The sequence below is a fragment of the Bombus pyrosoma genome, linkage group LG16 (genome assembly GCF_014825855.1).
Source record: "Bombus pyrosoma isolate SC7728 linkage group LG16, ASM1482585v1, whole genome shotgun sequence".
Taxonomy (NCBI): domain Eukaryota; kingdom Metazoa; phylum Arthropoda; class Insecta; order Hymenoptera; family Apidae; genus Bombus; species Bombus pyrosoma.
In genome coordinates this window covers 3,995,917-4,010,887 of record NC_057785.1, presented here as the reverse complement: position 1 = coordinate 4,010,887, position 14,971 = coordinate 3,995,917, and the positions used below count along the sequence as shown (strand labels likewise).

Sequence of the window (14,971 nt, the reverse complement as noted above, 5' to 3'; positions counted from 1 at the left end):
GCTCGAGGAATTCGAATATCTTCTCCGTTTCGTTTTTCATCATCCTCATGACTATTCTCTAAGATTCGCGCTCTGAGAGCGCATTGTGCTGCTCACTGTGTCTCTCTCTCCAGGATCCTCCCCCTCATTGAAGATCATCATCGTCTACCGGAAGGACGAAGGAAGAACAACGTAAATCGTAGCCAAGCTGGTTTTTGGAAATCGTCTCGAGGTTCACTGTGAGCTGTTTTCTTTGTCTTCCTCTTCCCTTTAACTTCCATCCATCTTTTTAGGTGCTGCAGCTCTTTTTTTCTGCTTCTAGACTATTCATAGAAGGATTTGAAGAGGTGAAAGGTATATTTAGAGTCAGACTTTGGCTTTTTATTCTTCGTTGTAGTAATGAAGTAGCATTTCCTTTAAACTGACCTGCATCTGATTTGAAAATCCATTTAGGTCTACTGGTATAAAAGAAGATAAACGAATGATAGGAATATCTAATTCGTTTCTAAAAGTAATCTGATGCAACACTGAATAGGATCTTCGTATGAATCGAATCGAGGAAACGAGTATTGAAAGTAGATCATCGAAGAAGTTTGTGTTGAATGATTCAGAATGAACCTCGTGACGATTCGAGGATTTTTGAGGAACAACTAGAAACTATATGATACGAACTACTTAAGTTTGAATCGTAGAAAGTCGATAGTTATACTCATTCGTTCATCTCTTCTTTTCTTTTTTAAACTTTCTTCCTTGAGAAATTTTTTTTTCAAGAGTGCAACAATTGCACTCTGGCTACTGTCTGCTTCTAAATCATAGAAAAATCATGAAAAAACTCTCTCAATCTCACTCCCTTTCTCTCGCTCTCTCTCACATTATTTTTTTTTGCTTTTTTTTTTAGAAACGTTTCAGTATGACAAACATGGTCCATCGTATATACGTAGTTCAATATATGTTAGCGCTAGGATTCGACGATTAAAAAGACCTGTATACGGGGAAATCAGAAACGATGCTGGTATTCACGAGTCATTGAAGAAGTTACGCGCTCCTAACCTCAAAATAATACCAAGAGGCTTTGTTGATACTTCTTCCTAATCTCATTGTGCGGAATTAATACTCAGAACCGTCGAATAGGTTACTTCTTCTTCTTTCATGTCTTTCCTAAAACTTGAAAATGAATGTGTTTCGTTGATTATAAGCTAGCAAGGAATTTTTCTTCCTCAACAGTGAAACAGATGTTAAAAATTCTTTGTGCCTTTTCTCTCGTGAAAGAAGTCTTGCTTTCCTCTTCTGCTCTTTTCTTTTACATATTTATTTTACAATTTCATCTCCCTCTTTCAAGCTTCATAGAAATAGCTTATCTGGAGATAAGCTATTAGTGTTCAAATATTAATCAGTTTTTTATCTTCTTCTAACACATTGCTCAAAGTGTAAAGGAGAAGATATAGAATTTAAAAATCACTATATTCACCATTCATTGAATCTTCTTTCTTTTGCAATGCATATTCTTCATATTTTCTCCTTTTTCAGTGAAAATTCGACGGCCCTGCTTCAGTGAATCGTGTACGCAGCAAGACAAACGCGCCTCCTTCTTCCAGATATTGGCGCGCTCGAGCTTATCAAAATAATCGGCCTATAAAATATCGCGGGGTTATCGTAAAGAAGAATAAAATCGCTCGAAGATCGTGTGCCACGGTAGAAAATACAAGCCGTTGGGTTCTTTTAGTTTTCTTCATTTCGCGCAAAAATTCGTTCGAAGAAACGTCTGCAGTCATGGTATTGGTTGTTCGATGAAACGCGATTGCGCAAGAGAATCAGGTAATGCGAGCATAATAAAAAATTAGATTCTTATATCGATATTACGCCCCTTGCTTCGTTTTTTTTTTCTTGCTTTTCCTTTCATTTTTCTTTCACTCACCAGTCTATTCTACTTCGTTTTTCTTCCACTCTATTCTCTTCTCTACACATCTTGTAAATGAATCCTCACGGAAGCCATGAGTGGCTCTTCGACCCTCTTCTTCCTCAGAAGTTTCGTTGTGAATTATTAGAATCAAGACCTTCTTCATTTTCCACGATTTTTTAATATTTCTTTAGTTTATTTTAAGCAATTGCTCGTTGAGTCTTCTTATAATGGAAAAGAAGAGGCCGACCGAAGATACCGAAAGAAAATACGATCTTCAGAAAGGAGTTAGAGAAGTCGAGGCCACGAACTTGCAGTACATTGGGCTCAGTTCCTTCGTTCGGTTCTTTCGATCAAGGGGTTCCATTAATAACGATACGATGTCTTTCGAAGGATCTTCAGGCCATCATAAACGAATATTTCATTGAGTACGAATTGTTCATCGAAATGAAATGTCTTGCAATTGATTCAAAACTGATTGTCAAATTCTGCTTTCGGCTAGTCCATCTGTTGCTTTGGTATTCAATTTTATATTATCTGCCCTTTGTTATATTTTATATTTCTTCATGCTCAAGAAATACAGAGAATGATTTCAGAAGTATGGATTAATCGGGCGAAGATAGAAGCTGATCAAAAAAACATTTTTTGTCTAACAGATATATATTCGATTTTGTTTTGTTTTCAAGTAGTTGACGTTTGAAAATGCGAGTATTTGGCGCCTAGCAGCAAGTAATTCGTTTTATAATTAAAAAAAGGGAAGGAAAATCGGACATACGTTTATTAGATAAGAAATGTTCTTTGCATCATCCTCTTCATCATATCTTACTTGATGAACGCAACAGTCCACTGGAAATTCAGTTTCTGACAATTGGGTTCTCAAAGATTGCATTTCTAATGCTTTTTGTTTCCTTTAAATGCACTTTTTCCAGACTGAACAAACCGAAAACGCTTGGAAAAGATACAAATGTGTGAAACCTGAATTTATCAACCTGAAATCCCTCATCAGACACGCATCAATCGTTCGATTCGAGTCACAATTAATAATTATGTATACGTAGCATAATATGTAGGTATAGGTATATATAACAACAGTCAATCATACAAAATTGCGGCAGTGTGCTTTCACGTATAATTATAATTAATGGTACGCGTATTTCTGGGCGCGTGATTTCATCGTTATCACTAAAAATTAGGAACGTCGAGGAACGCCGGCCGCCGAGAATATTCTCACAAACTTTACGTACTAAAAGTAAGGTTATCCTGGTCAATCTATAAACAGGCGATAATTCTTTTAAACATGGAAAATTCAACTTTTATATGAGCCTAATTATACAGAATCTTCCTGAGAAATTGTATATATAGCAATATTTTTATAAGGTCCTTTTTCAATTTCTATACAATTTTATGTTTTCGAATAGACGAATATAACCAAAAAAGTAGAATATAAATAGGCTCGTTTCATCCTCTAAATAACGAGCGCTTTACCTAATATAGATTCAAAAATTGAAGAATCTCTAGTCAGTTCATAAAACGGTATTACAATGTTTAAGAATTACGAACGTCAGTTTTATTATTGCATATTGGCTTTTAAAAAGTAATTCTTATATACATTTTATAAAAAATAAGCAAATATCTTCACGATAAAAATTTCTTCATGCAGCCCTGATCAAAGTTTCAGCTTATGTTTTTACAAATTCTTTACCTTGATAACTCAAATACATTTACTTTGCCTGATTTTACGCTCTCGCCATATTGTAGCTTGTTATAATTTTAGGTTAGGTTAGGAACACTAAGTAGACATCGCTACATATTCTTATAAAATAACGACAACGAGAGATCATACAGTACTTATACAATATAGAACTATTATATATAAATGGCACTAACATGGAACTAAAGAATGGAATTTTAAAATATACGGAGTGAAAAGGAGGAATATAAAAAAGAAGGGACCGGCGTTCCGTGGCGCTTGCACATCGAACGATAGTGAAACAGTCGGGGGCTCGATAAGATCGGAGATGTGGCTATGCGAATTATGGTACACAGACAATGAGCTATACAATGACCCTCGAATCTCGGCTACTCAAAACAAACACTGCCCCTGGTGACATCCTCTACCGAGATGCCGCCAATTAAACTAACACTGTGCGGAAAAAAGAGAGCGCACTGGAGTATGCGATAGCATACGTGTAAATATATTATATGCATAGATATATTCTTGTATCGTAACAGCATTTTTCAATAAGTCAACAGTGATATATATTTATGACTCCGCACTGGTTTGTATCTCGAGCTCAACATAGTAAGCCAAAGATAGTGAATCTGTAGATCTACAGATCTCTTTCTTTATTATGAGACTCGAGAATATCCCTGGGATAAAATTGGTATATATCTGTTATGACACAATTACAATGCAGGCCCCTGACCTATTGCAATTTATGTGTGCATTAGTGTACTATTTGATCAAAAAGTAAAGTTCCATCTTCAGGAATAATTAAGATCAAAAAGTGGCGTCAGAGAGATTTATAGAATACCTTAAATTATAGCTTCAACTATCGCCAAATTGTAATATGGGTATAATGTGGAGTCATAAAATATGTGCAGATCATCTTGATCTGGTACTTTCCTTTAGATGACTTTTGTTTATGTAATTTCAGCGAGCTCAAAAAATCATTTTTCCTTCCTTTTTCTCTTCTTTTTCTCTTAAATTTCGGATCACTGAATAGCAACAGAATTAAAAAGAAGAGAATTAGAGGAAAAATTGTTGGATAGTATGAACTTCCAAGAACTTGAATGTTTTGTTGAAGAACGCTGATACGATAAGTATATCGTATGCCATTTATACAGATTGCATTCACTCACGAGGACACGAGCTGAGAAAGCAATTTCGTAGCAGTCAACCCCTTCAAGTACTAAATATTTTTGAACAGGGTGCTTTCATCAACATTGTCTTTGATACAGGATTGTTCTTAACTATAGAAAATGATATTTTTTACCTTTCTTGACTAGATTAATAGTTTAAAATAAAATTTTGTTCACATAACCTCTCCAAAGGGCTAGTGAACATTCATCCTAATGTTACCATTATTCATACACGATGTATTATTTATACATTATTTATATAGGGTTGAATAATAGCTTTATTCAATCGAAGGAAACTCCTGTACTTAGTCTTCAGCAGTATGAAAAAGTGGTGTTTATTAAGAACTCTGCTTGTAATGGAAATAGCTTCCTTGCAATTCTCTTGTAACTTCGAACAACTTATGTTTAAATTTACAAAAAGCTATTCCCATTATGTGACTGGACATTAAGTACTGTATTAAACGTTTGATCACCACTTTTCTATACCACCCGAAATGGTAAGAATATTTAAATTGAATAAAGTTACTATCTCGTGCTGAATGAGTCGCTGAAAATTGTCATGTGAAATAACTTTGCTAATTTAAAAAAAATGTTTCCAACCGCTTAATCGTTGAAATTGAAACATTTTATTATTTAATTGAAATTCGTGTTTAAGTTAATAAGAATTAAATTATTCTCTCCCTAAATCGATCAACAGGAAAGTTAATGTAAATGACAACGTTTGACGACTCATTCTGCATATACATATATACATATAAACGTTTATTTATACATATTGTTACGAACACACGGTAGATTTTTGGGAATTTAGTCCTGTTTGAAAAGATATCGTCAAATAACCGTATGGCGCTAAACATTGCCAGTAGCGATACTAGTGCCACGGGTACTATAACTAGTTCAGTAAGGAAGTGCAGCAGGATACTAATGAACAATGTTATAAATATAGAAATATAGATGCATAGTTTGCACGAGAATAAATGAAAATAAAGACTAGAAGTTTGCAGTTCTATTTAATAATAAAAATTATAGCTATGGTGCTCATTGGGATAGATTGTGTGCTGAGTTTGTAGTGCAGAATACAGAAATTGGGAGTGTTTTGGGATCGGATGGAAGACATATAATAGTTATGATGCCATTTAACTAATTGGAATTTGTCGCAATAACCATACTAAACTGAACATTGGGTTCATTAATTTGAGGACTCAGAATACCTCATTGACATATAAACGCTTTACTAATGCACAGTTCTTACTCGTTCCAGGTGAGGATAAAATAGGTGAAATCTCAAGGTAGATTGAGAACTTGTTTTCCATATTAAGAGCTAGATCAAAAGAATAAGCTTTAAATGGGACTACTCATTAATTATCATGAGGTCTATTTAAATCTACTGTCTGTACGCAACAATATTATACTAACTAACCATAATGACAGTAACAATAGTCAAATAACGACTCGTGTCCCCGTTGACGAGATCGTAGAACAAACGAACCCCGGGGAATACCCTGACCGAAGGGTGGTCTCTCTCCCGGCTCGTCCTCTTCAAATGCTTGCTTCTTCATGTACACAATTATAATACTGGCTATGTTTTTTTAATCGTTTAGAAGTTTACAATTAACCGTTTAATTATTATCGTTTCTCGGTGAGTTTCTATTCCTCTACCACTGGCTCTCCACTTTTATTCTGATCCAATCTCTCCTTTATCTTTCTTCTCCGTTCGTCGGTTTGCTATTGTCAACATGTACAAGAAGTCATGGAGTCGGTTCCTCGACTCCTGTCGCGCTGAACATTATATATATTATGTATAACTTTATCGTCTGCGTGCACCTATACTTTGCATCTTGTCCCTCATCCTTCGTTTTTTTTTCAATTATTTTCTTTTCTCCTTTTACATATATGCATGTATATGTGCGACGCAGCTGTTGTGTACATCAGCAGTTCCTTTGTGTTTTGTATACGAGGGCTAGCTAACCTCTAAGTAATAGTTTTTTTATCAAAAGCACATGTATATCGTGACTAGCCTATGTGTGTATATATAATATGTATATATATAGTATATTGTATATAAATCGACCGTTGCGTCTGTGTGATTCATCATCTTCATATTTCCTTATATGTCTCTACGTGTGTGTATGTCTCTTATTCAACTTTTCCTTTTTGTGTGTGTATATTTTTTCTTTGCTTATTTATTTTCGTTTCATCTCCTGTCCTCCCTGTATATCGCTCTTTCTTTTCTTCTTCCATCGCCAGTCAGTGTGATCAGTTCTTGTCGCCTTTCTTCTTCTGCAGCTAGCTTCGCCGGTGAAGAAACTCTTCCGGAACTTTTTCGCGTGAGATCTCAGTCTCGACCGGCCGGGAAACACCATGAACTTCGCTGACAAATCGATTGGAGAAACGGTAGAGTCTCTCCTTCAGCTGAGGATGTGCGCGGTGAATCGCAAGATTTCCTTTTTACATTCCATTCGTACCTCTTTCTTTGCTATTCCAATGCATTGGACATTATCTTCACAGTCGGTAAAGTAGATTTGTGCATAATTTAGGACGCAGGGGATGTTTAGAGATGTTCATTGTCGTACAACTATTCACTCATTGCCTCCTTTCCTCTGTTAGTTTCTTGTCTACTGACTCCATTTTTGCTTGATCAACCGTTGGGTTTTTGAAAGAAGCTTTGACTGATCTCAAGATAGAATAGAAAAAAAGTTCAGCTGATTGATAATCTTTCTGGCATTTGTGCTCGAAGAAAAGTTCAAAAACCTTACAATATTGACTCTTCAGCTGCGGAAGAGAGAATTATTTCCTCTTGCATATGGCGACTTATTTCATTGGTTGAACGAGACCAAAATTATCTAGGAGTCAAATTTTGTGCAAGAAGTTTCAAACTAGGAACCTGTTACAGTCTTTGGTCATTGTGAAATCATAATATATATCGCAGCTAAAGAGTAAAATCTTCTTCTAAATATTAGCATAACTTTCGATTAGTTCTTCTTCTTTGGTTTAGGTTTTGTTTAGTCGTATTATAAAACTTACAGAAGGCTTTCAGTCAGTCGTCAGATCGTCAATTTCAGCGTTGAATCTCGTTTTATCGCGAAGATATTTTCTTGAACGAATATTCGCAGTGGTCCCATTATGCGCGTCATTTCGTCTCGGAAACAATGATCGCTTATATTGTGCGTCTGGCGACAAATATTCAGCCTCGTTCATTGTATAAATTATATGTTCTTCAAACATAATATTCTCAGAGGGATATATGTGCGATTTGACGCGCTGACTGCCGCAGAAAACATCTATAAATATTTCAAAACACAACGTTACACAACGAAGAGAACCATTTTCCTAACACAGCCAACAATAATAACATTTAAGGAAAAATTATTTCACTAGGTAATACAGCATCGATTAAGACACAAGTCTTTGGTTTTCGTTTCTTTGCTGCTCTACGAGCAGCTGGTACCTATTAAAGATTGAAAAATCGTTTCACGATACAAGTGTTGTAGTTAGATTCCTAAATCAAAGCAGTCAACGCGTTAAATATCTTTGAGAAATTAAAAGTAGAAAGTATATCTTCTTTTTTTTCAGCTTTCATCAACACATCATGAGAATCTTTGATTAAAATGAAACAGAAACTCTTAACATGTTTGTTTATCATTTCATACAATTCTGAATGATAAGCTGTATCTTAAGAATATAACCTCTCTCTCTTTTTTTTAAACAATTTCAAACAAACACACTTGTGAGCAACAAAACCCTTTCAATCCTGTTCCAACAGACTTCAAAATCCATTATATTTTTATTACAAGTTTCATTGTCAGTCTCTTAATACGCATGCATCAGTATTGGGCAAGATTCAAACTTAGCTAAACTTTCTTCAAATAATAAATAAATTTAGAGAAACTGTAGGCAGACTTTGAGTCTGTTTACAGTCTATTTCAACAATTAACAACTGACAACTAGATAATCTGGGTAATTTTCTAGTTGAACAAATTTTAATCTTTTGATGTATTCATTATTTCATGCCCAACACTGTTCCTTAGTAAACTCATCTTCTTAAAAAAAAAAAGGAACGCAAGATTCTCCAAACTATCGGTAAAACGAAGACGTCGAAGCTATCCAGGGCGCACATCCCCGATTAAATCCTCATATTTCACAAGACTCTAATGCGTATTGGGTACGTGCTAATGTCGATCGTCATCGCTGGCCTCTGCATCACCCTCGACGCCCTTCTCACCCTCTTCAGGATGTAGTGTATTTCCCTCCTCGGTGTCAACACTGCTGGTCGGCGTAATCTGTTCTGTTCCAGGACCAGTCGAGTTCGCTGTGGCCCCTTCGTTGTTCTTTTCGAGTCCCAGGCCGCTCAGGAGGCTTTTGTTAATCGGTTCCGGCGAGGCTTCCGACTCCTCGCTGCTAGGTGAACCGGGAGACGAGACTATCACCTATATGAACAGAGACGCCGTATCACCAGCGCCATTTTCCATTAATCACGCAATCCTTGGACTCTTTTAGCGTGCTTGTGTTTGATAAATATTAACCCTTCGCACTCTATATATGGTGATTTTCAGAGGTTCCAGGTTTGATTTTCTAGGTTTGAATTTTGAATTGAATAGACATATGTTTGTCCAAATTGTTGCACAAAGGGTTAAAGAACTTGTGGTGTGGCTGTGTGCAAAATGAATTCTGTATTTCTAGTGTGAAGGTTCTGCTGAAGGATTGTTGAAGCATAAGTCACTCTCATAATACAGGTGACTTCTAGTGATTTGTTTTTGATGAGTGAGATATGGTCCTGGGATGTATGGAAATAAATGTGTTCACCTATGTAGAATGAGACATCTATGATTTGAGTTGTGTGTGTAATATGTATAGAAAAATTGAAAGTATCGAAACCTAGATGCCTCATCTTGGTTACTATATTCTATGTATCTCATGTGTACTTCACAATTGAAAGGATGTCCATTGGATAAGAATTTTTGGAAATTGAAAGGATATTTTGTTCTTGGTTCCAGTTTGAAACATTTTAAATTAGAAAAGAGGTATTGAACTTAATCAAATTTATGATTTACAATGTAATGTCAAACCAGATTCAAGAAGCAACACTCAAGGTGCAATTAATGCATGCTTGGAGCACTAATGATCCCCCAAACTATCAGTTGCTAAATAGGTTTCAGAGATTGAGTGGTTGTTTAATTAAAATGATTCCCACAAGGGATCATTTTTCCTATACTCTTTCCCCACTTTGTCTCTTAATTAAGCATAAATATATATCGTGAGAGATGATACTATGTTTACTAGACACTTTGTGAATGAACATTTTTACATTGATCAAAAACAGACGCACTGTCAAAGTATTCTTTAGATTAAGATCTTGATCAAGAATAGTCACTTCATAAACTGTATAAACATAACATTTTGAATGTAATAGTTTTTAAGGGAGAACAATTCTATCTTTTATAAATATTCATATCAAATAGCTTTTGATCTGCCATGAGTTTTCAGACATTGGATATTCCTGATCTTTGCAATCAACTAAAAATATTTATATATTTTCATGTACATCAGAGTCTTTGATATACACACTGTAGTCATAGCTGTTGTTCGAAACGACTCTGTGAAACTGATGAAAGCTAATGGATGACTTGATTCTTTAATATATATATGTATATTTTTTTTTTGATAATCTGGCCATGCATGTGATAGAACGATAACTAAAGGCTGATGTAAAAAACGCGAATGAAAACGATAATAACGATAATACCTGTGCAAGAAGCGGCGTCTCTGTGCTGTCAGCGGTTTGGTAGAGCCGGCAATTTGCGTTTGCTCTGAAGAATACGTGCCCAAACGAAAAAAGATAAAGAAGACAACGTAAATCGTCACTATAATGGAAAGACGTCGAGAGACTGGCGCAAAGAGAAACGGAAAAATCATAATCGACCCGCTCGACCAGTAGAACACCCAAGTAAATGTACAGAAGTGACATCGAGACATGCACGGAGGCGTTTTTGGTAATTGTGGTATCATATTTACACGGACGCATCGCGACGTGATTGTTTTGCAAACTGTTTGCCACCCATTATAACCTCTTTTCTTTATATTTTTTCGTCTATACACCTTCGTTTTGATCATGCTAAGAAAACATAGCCTTCAGGGCGAACAATTTGCAATGGCCGACGATCCTCGAGAGTTAACCTGAAACCGACACGATGTAAATGAATGAAAGAACGTATATGAATGAAAATATGTGAATAAGTGAATGGAACGAACTTGTCTCATTGAGTAGCGAATACATGATTCGTGATCATAAAAGCGCGACAGGGCTTGTTTCTGCGAAGCGAAAATAAAGGGAGAGAACAGAGTCTTTACTTTGCCTACCATGCTGTTCACAACACGCTTCAGATAATGCACATATGTGGGACACGGATAGAAAAGCAGAGAGCGAGACGAGACTCTTGTTCAATTCTTTTCTTTTTTTTTTCCTTGAAGCGTTTCGTTCAACTTTCCTGGTCTTTCTTCCACTTCACGTGGTCACGATATTTTTAATTGATATGTATATAAGGAAATGGCGAAGAATCTTGGACCAGGAAAGCTCTGATTTATTATTTCTTTAACCTTCTTCCGCCCATCCTCTGTACTTTTACTTTGCTAATTACGAATTAAACGAAAATAAACACATTACAATACTTACAGCAGTTTTCATCTAAAGTGATCACATTTGAAGAATATAAGGTGAAGCAGATGATAAGACACATTTCTTATCTTTTACACGAAAGTAATTAAAATTTAGGATACTGTCAATCAATCCCATTTAAACAGAATTCTCATTTTATTTGATCTTGGAATTAAATATAAGTTTCTCTCACCCTCTGAATATTTTAAAAATTCCAATTGTCATAATATTACTTAGAGTCTTGGTGTTTCACAACACTTAGTGGATTCATCGCTTACTTTTATAAGACCTATAATTTTAATTTAGAAGATTGTTCCCTTTTTCAACTGTTATATTAAAGGATCACTTCCATAAGTGATCCATAGCTGATCACTTATCTAGAGAATAAGTTAATTGTAAAATTCTCCAGATAACGCAATTTATTACAGTTTATTATAACAATGCATTAATTTATGCGACACAAAAATTTCAAACTGTTGCTTAAGAAGTGGACCAAGAGGGTCTGTATTTTTAAGGTGCTTTCTGAGATATTTAGACATCAATAGCAGTGGAGCAAGTGCACAGACAGAGGAAGCGACGGTAAGAAAGGCAAAAGATTGCAATGAACGTTGTTGAGATAAACCGAGAGCTCTAAATAGAACACTGACCTGGCGAGGCTTGACCGGTGGTGGAGGACGAGTGGAGGGCGCGAGGGCTGCGGGTGCTGCCGTAGTTGGGGGCTGTTGATGAAGTGAGTGTTGAGGCTGCCAGGGCAGCCCTGTGCGTCCCAATGTTCCCTGCAGTTGCTGTTGCACCTGTTGCTGAGCTTGCTGCTGGTGCTGCAGTTGCTGTTGACTGCTGTTGTGCTCGACTGTTGGCGTAACTCGAGGAAGCGCCGAAGCGACTGAAGAAATCTTCCGAACTGTCTGTGAAATGAGCGACTGATTATTCGGCTCTTATTTTTTCGGTTCAGTTAACTTAAACTACGACTCTAATTTTCGTACGTGATTTCGACGATAAAGCATTGAAAATGCCTAATAAGTTGCAGATATTATATAGACTGCAAATGGCTAGAATGAACATTTTTATTTTTATATGTGTACTAGCTTTATAGTCTTTCAGTTATAGTTTGGAGATTTCATATTTTAAATTTCTCATAAATATAAAAACATCTGCAGTCTAATTCTAATATTACAAGCTACTTTGAGTCATATATTAATAGTGAATTGGGATTACGAAAATCAATTGTTAGGAATGACGACATTACCTGACTTAACAGGCCAAATTTCAAGAAGATACTTGAGAACTGCTATTGGTTGTTGGAAATCCAAAGGCGGTCCGTTCTCTTCAGAATGTAGCATTAAAACTGGTCCAAAACAGACTGCCAAACTTGCTGGTGACATCTTATTACACTGTGATACTACCATTGCCAGATGGTCCAGCAAGTAGATTAACGTACACTGTTGAAAGAACAATTAATTATTATTTTCTCTAGGTATATGCATGGGAAGTTTGAGATTAGATACTTACCCTGTTCACCTTTGGTAAACAGTCGAGTATACTGAACATGAGTTTTGCGTTGCCTTGTGGATCATCCGGTAGACAGACGGCCAATGCATCGACCATCATCTGATAGAGGCACCTCGTGAAGAGTGGTTCTGGAAGTTCTCGCAAGTAATCCTTCAGTACACCTAAACAATAATTATAAATCACCATTACAATTAAAGTGTATCTCTTACATTATTATTATTATTAATATTAGAAATAATTATTAAGGGAAACTTACCAGTAATTACGTTGATATCTGGTACATTGTCAGGCGACAGGTTCACTGAACGAGCATTCCTTTCAAAAGCCTCCCTAAGTATCCTTTTTTTCGTAGCTGATCCACAGAGCCTGTATAGACCTAAGCCACCAAGTTTTCATTGACAAACTGTCCAAACTCAACAGTATAGAAATTGAACTTTGTAAATGGTAAAGACATATCTCACCAATGATGTCAAGACCTCTTCTTTCAACTTCTTCGACACAACGCCATACAATTATGGGCACATTTGGAACACCCATGGCTAGGGCGGTAGAAACACCTCCAGGAACTCCACCAGTCTTGCTCTCCCGACTCACCTAATCCAAACCATTATCATTTTTCAAATTTATATATCATAACTTCAAAATGTTGAACTTACCACTGTGTCAAGGTCAACTCCGAAGAGTGGCGCCACTCTGGTAGCCAGAGATATGACTGGGAGTCCTCTCCTTCGGAATGTCTGCTGAGCATCCGTATATCTCAGTTTTAGATAAATTGTGCCACGTGGTTCGACTTTGACAGCTAGCTGGTGAACTGGTGATTCTTTCAAGAGGGTCGCCAGGTGCACAGATCCTTTGTAACAAAGCTTGTGCCTGTACTGTGGATCCCAGGAATAGACCAGCAAGTCTAACTGCCGGTTGCCAACGAGGTCCAGCTCGAAGGTTTCGTCCCAGTCGAACATTAAATCGCCAGTTCGCATCACTGTCCTCGCCTTGTGCACCCTATCGCACTCCAGCACGCAGTAAAGGTCTCTCAAGCCGCAACTAGCTGTTATATTATCCAAACAATAAAGGTATTTCGCCATTTTTCAAATTTATATATGGTAACTTTAACCCTCAAGCTTTGATTCTTAAAGGTTTTTGTGAAAAGAATAGCTCGAGACTTAAAGATAGTATATAGTACTATCAAACACTTTCTAACATTCGAGAGTGTCAGGTAGTAGGAATCACTACAGATTTAAATTAAAAATAATTGAATTTTAAATAAAGAAAATAGAATAAAATGGAAATAATTTAATTTTACTAGATATTATGTTAATGCGATTAGTGATTGTGCAGTGGAGAAATAGTCTAGGGGATGTGCAGACTCCCGAACGTACCTAAATTAGGCTGACCTGATGGTGTGGAAGGTGTAGTGGCCGCTGAGGAGGATGTTGTTGAACGGAGGCCACGACCTGCCAGAAGATGGACCCAAAGTAGTCCACTAACACCACCCGCCAGGTCACCACTGCTGGTTTCCCCGAGCGAGCTCAAAAGAGAGCTAGTCGAGCTCGGAGTTCCAACAGTCGGAGGTTTTTCTATCTTATACTTAAGGAACTCTGTACAAAAGACATTATAACATTAATTAAACTTTTTACGATCAATATTGATTTTAATACTCACCTGCAGGATTAATATCTAGCAGTCTTTGATCCTGAGTTCTGGTAGGTGTGGGGGTAGGTATGCTTCGGGTGGACTCCAGATCCAGCAGATTCCTGATTCTTCTGACCGACGTTGCCCTCTGGGTGGCGGAGCTGCTCAGTGACGGTTTCTGACTTGTCAAGGACGTACGAGCACTGGATGCAACCGAGGCCGGTCTTGGGTTCGCTGTTCCACGATGACACGTCGAACTGATCGCTGTCGATGCTCTTAAGTTGGCAAGATTCACTTGCTGAGCAGAGGCTGATCTTGTTGACAAACGATCCAGCGTGCTGGACAATGGTCTGTACGTCCCATAGCTTCCATATTCACCCTAAATTTTAAATAAATTAGTCAAAATTTAGAAACTGATCTAAAAAGTTTATCAAAAAAGAATG

General features: G+C 36.8%; 1 protein-coding gene across 9 annotated transcripts in view; it reads right to left on the bottom strand.

Annotated features, from left to right (window-relative positions):
* Window positions 1–6,049: 6,049 nt before the first annotated feature.
* Window positions 6,050–14,971, bottom strand: part of LOC122576209 (rho GTPase-activating protein 100F) — a 54,859-nt gene continuing 45,937 nt past the window's right edge. For 3 of the 9 annotated variants that reach the window (XM_043746143.1, XM_043746139.1, XM_043746140.1), the window contains 9 exons: window positions 14,559–14,907; window positions 14,276–14,494; window positions 13,556–13,944; window positions 13,361–13,493; window positions 13,156–13,275; window positions 12,900–13,060; window positions 12,637–12,829; window positions 12,038–12,291; window positions 6,050–9,165 (listed from right to left, as the gene is read on the bottom strand). In XM_043746143.1, coding sequence (XP_043602078.1) covers window positions 8,908–9,165; window positions 12,038–12,291; window positions 12,637–12,829; window positions 12,900–13,060; window positions 13,156–13,275; window positions 13,361–13,493; window positions 13,556–13,944; window positions 14,276–14,494; window positions 14,559–14,907 — 2,076 coding nt within the window. In that variant the 3' untranslated portion in view covers window positions 6,050–8,907. The other 6 variants (XM_043746144.1, XM_043746146.1, XM_043746141.1 and 3 more) reach the window with 6 other exon arrangements.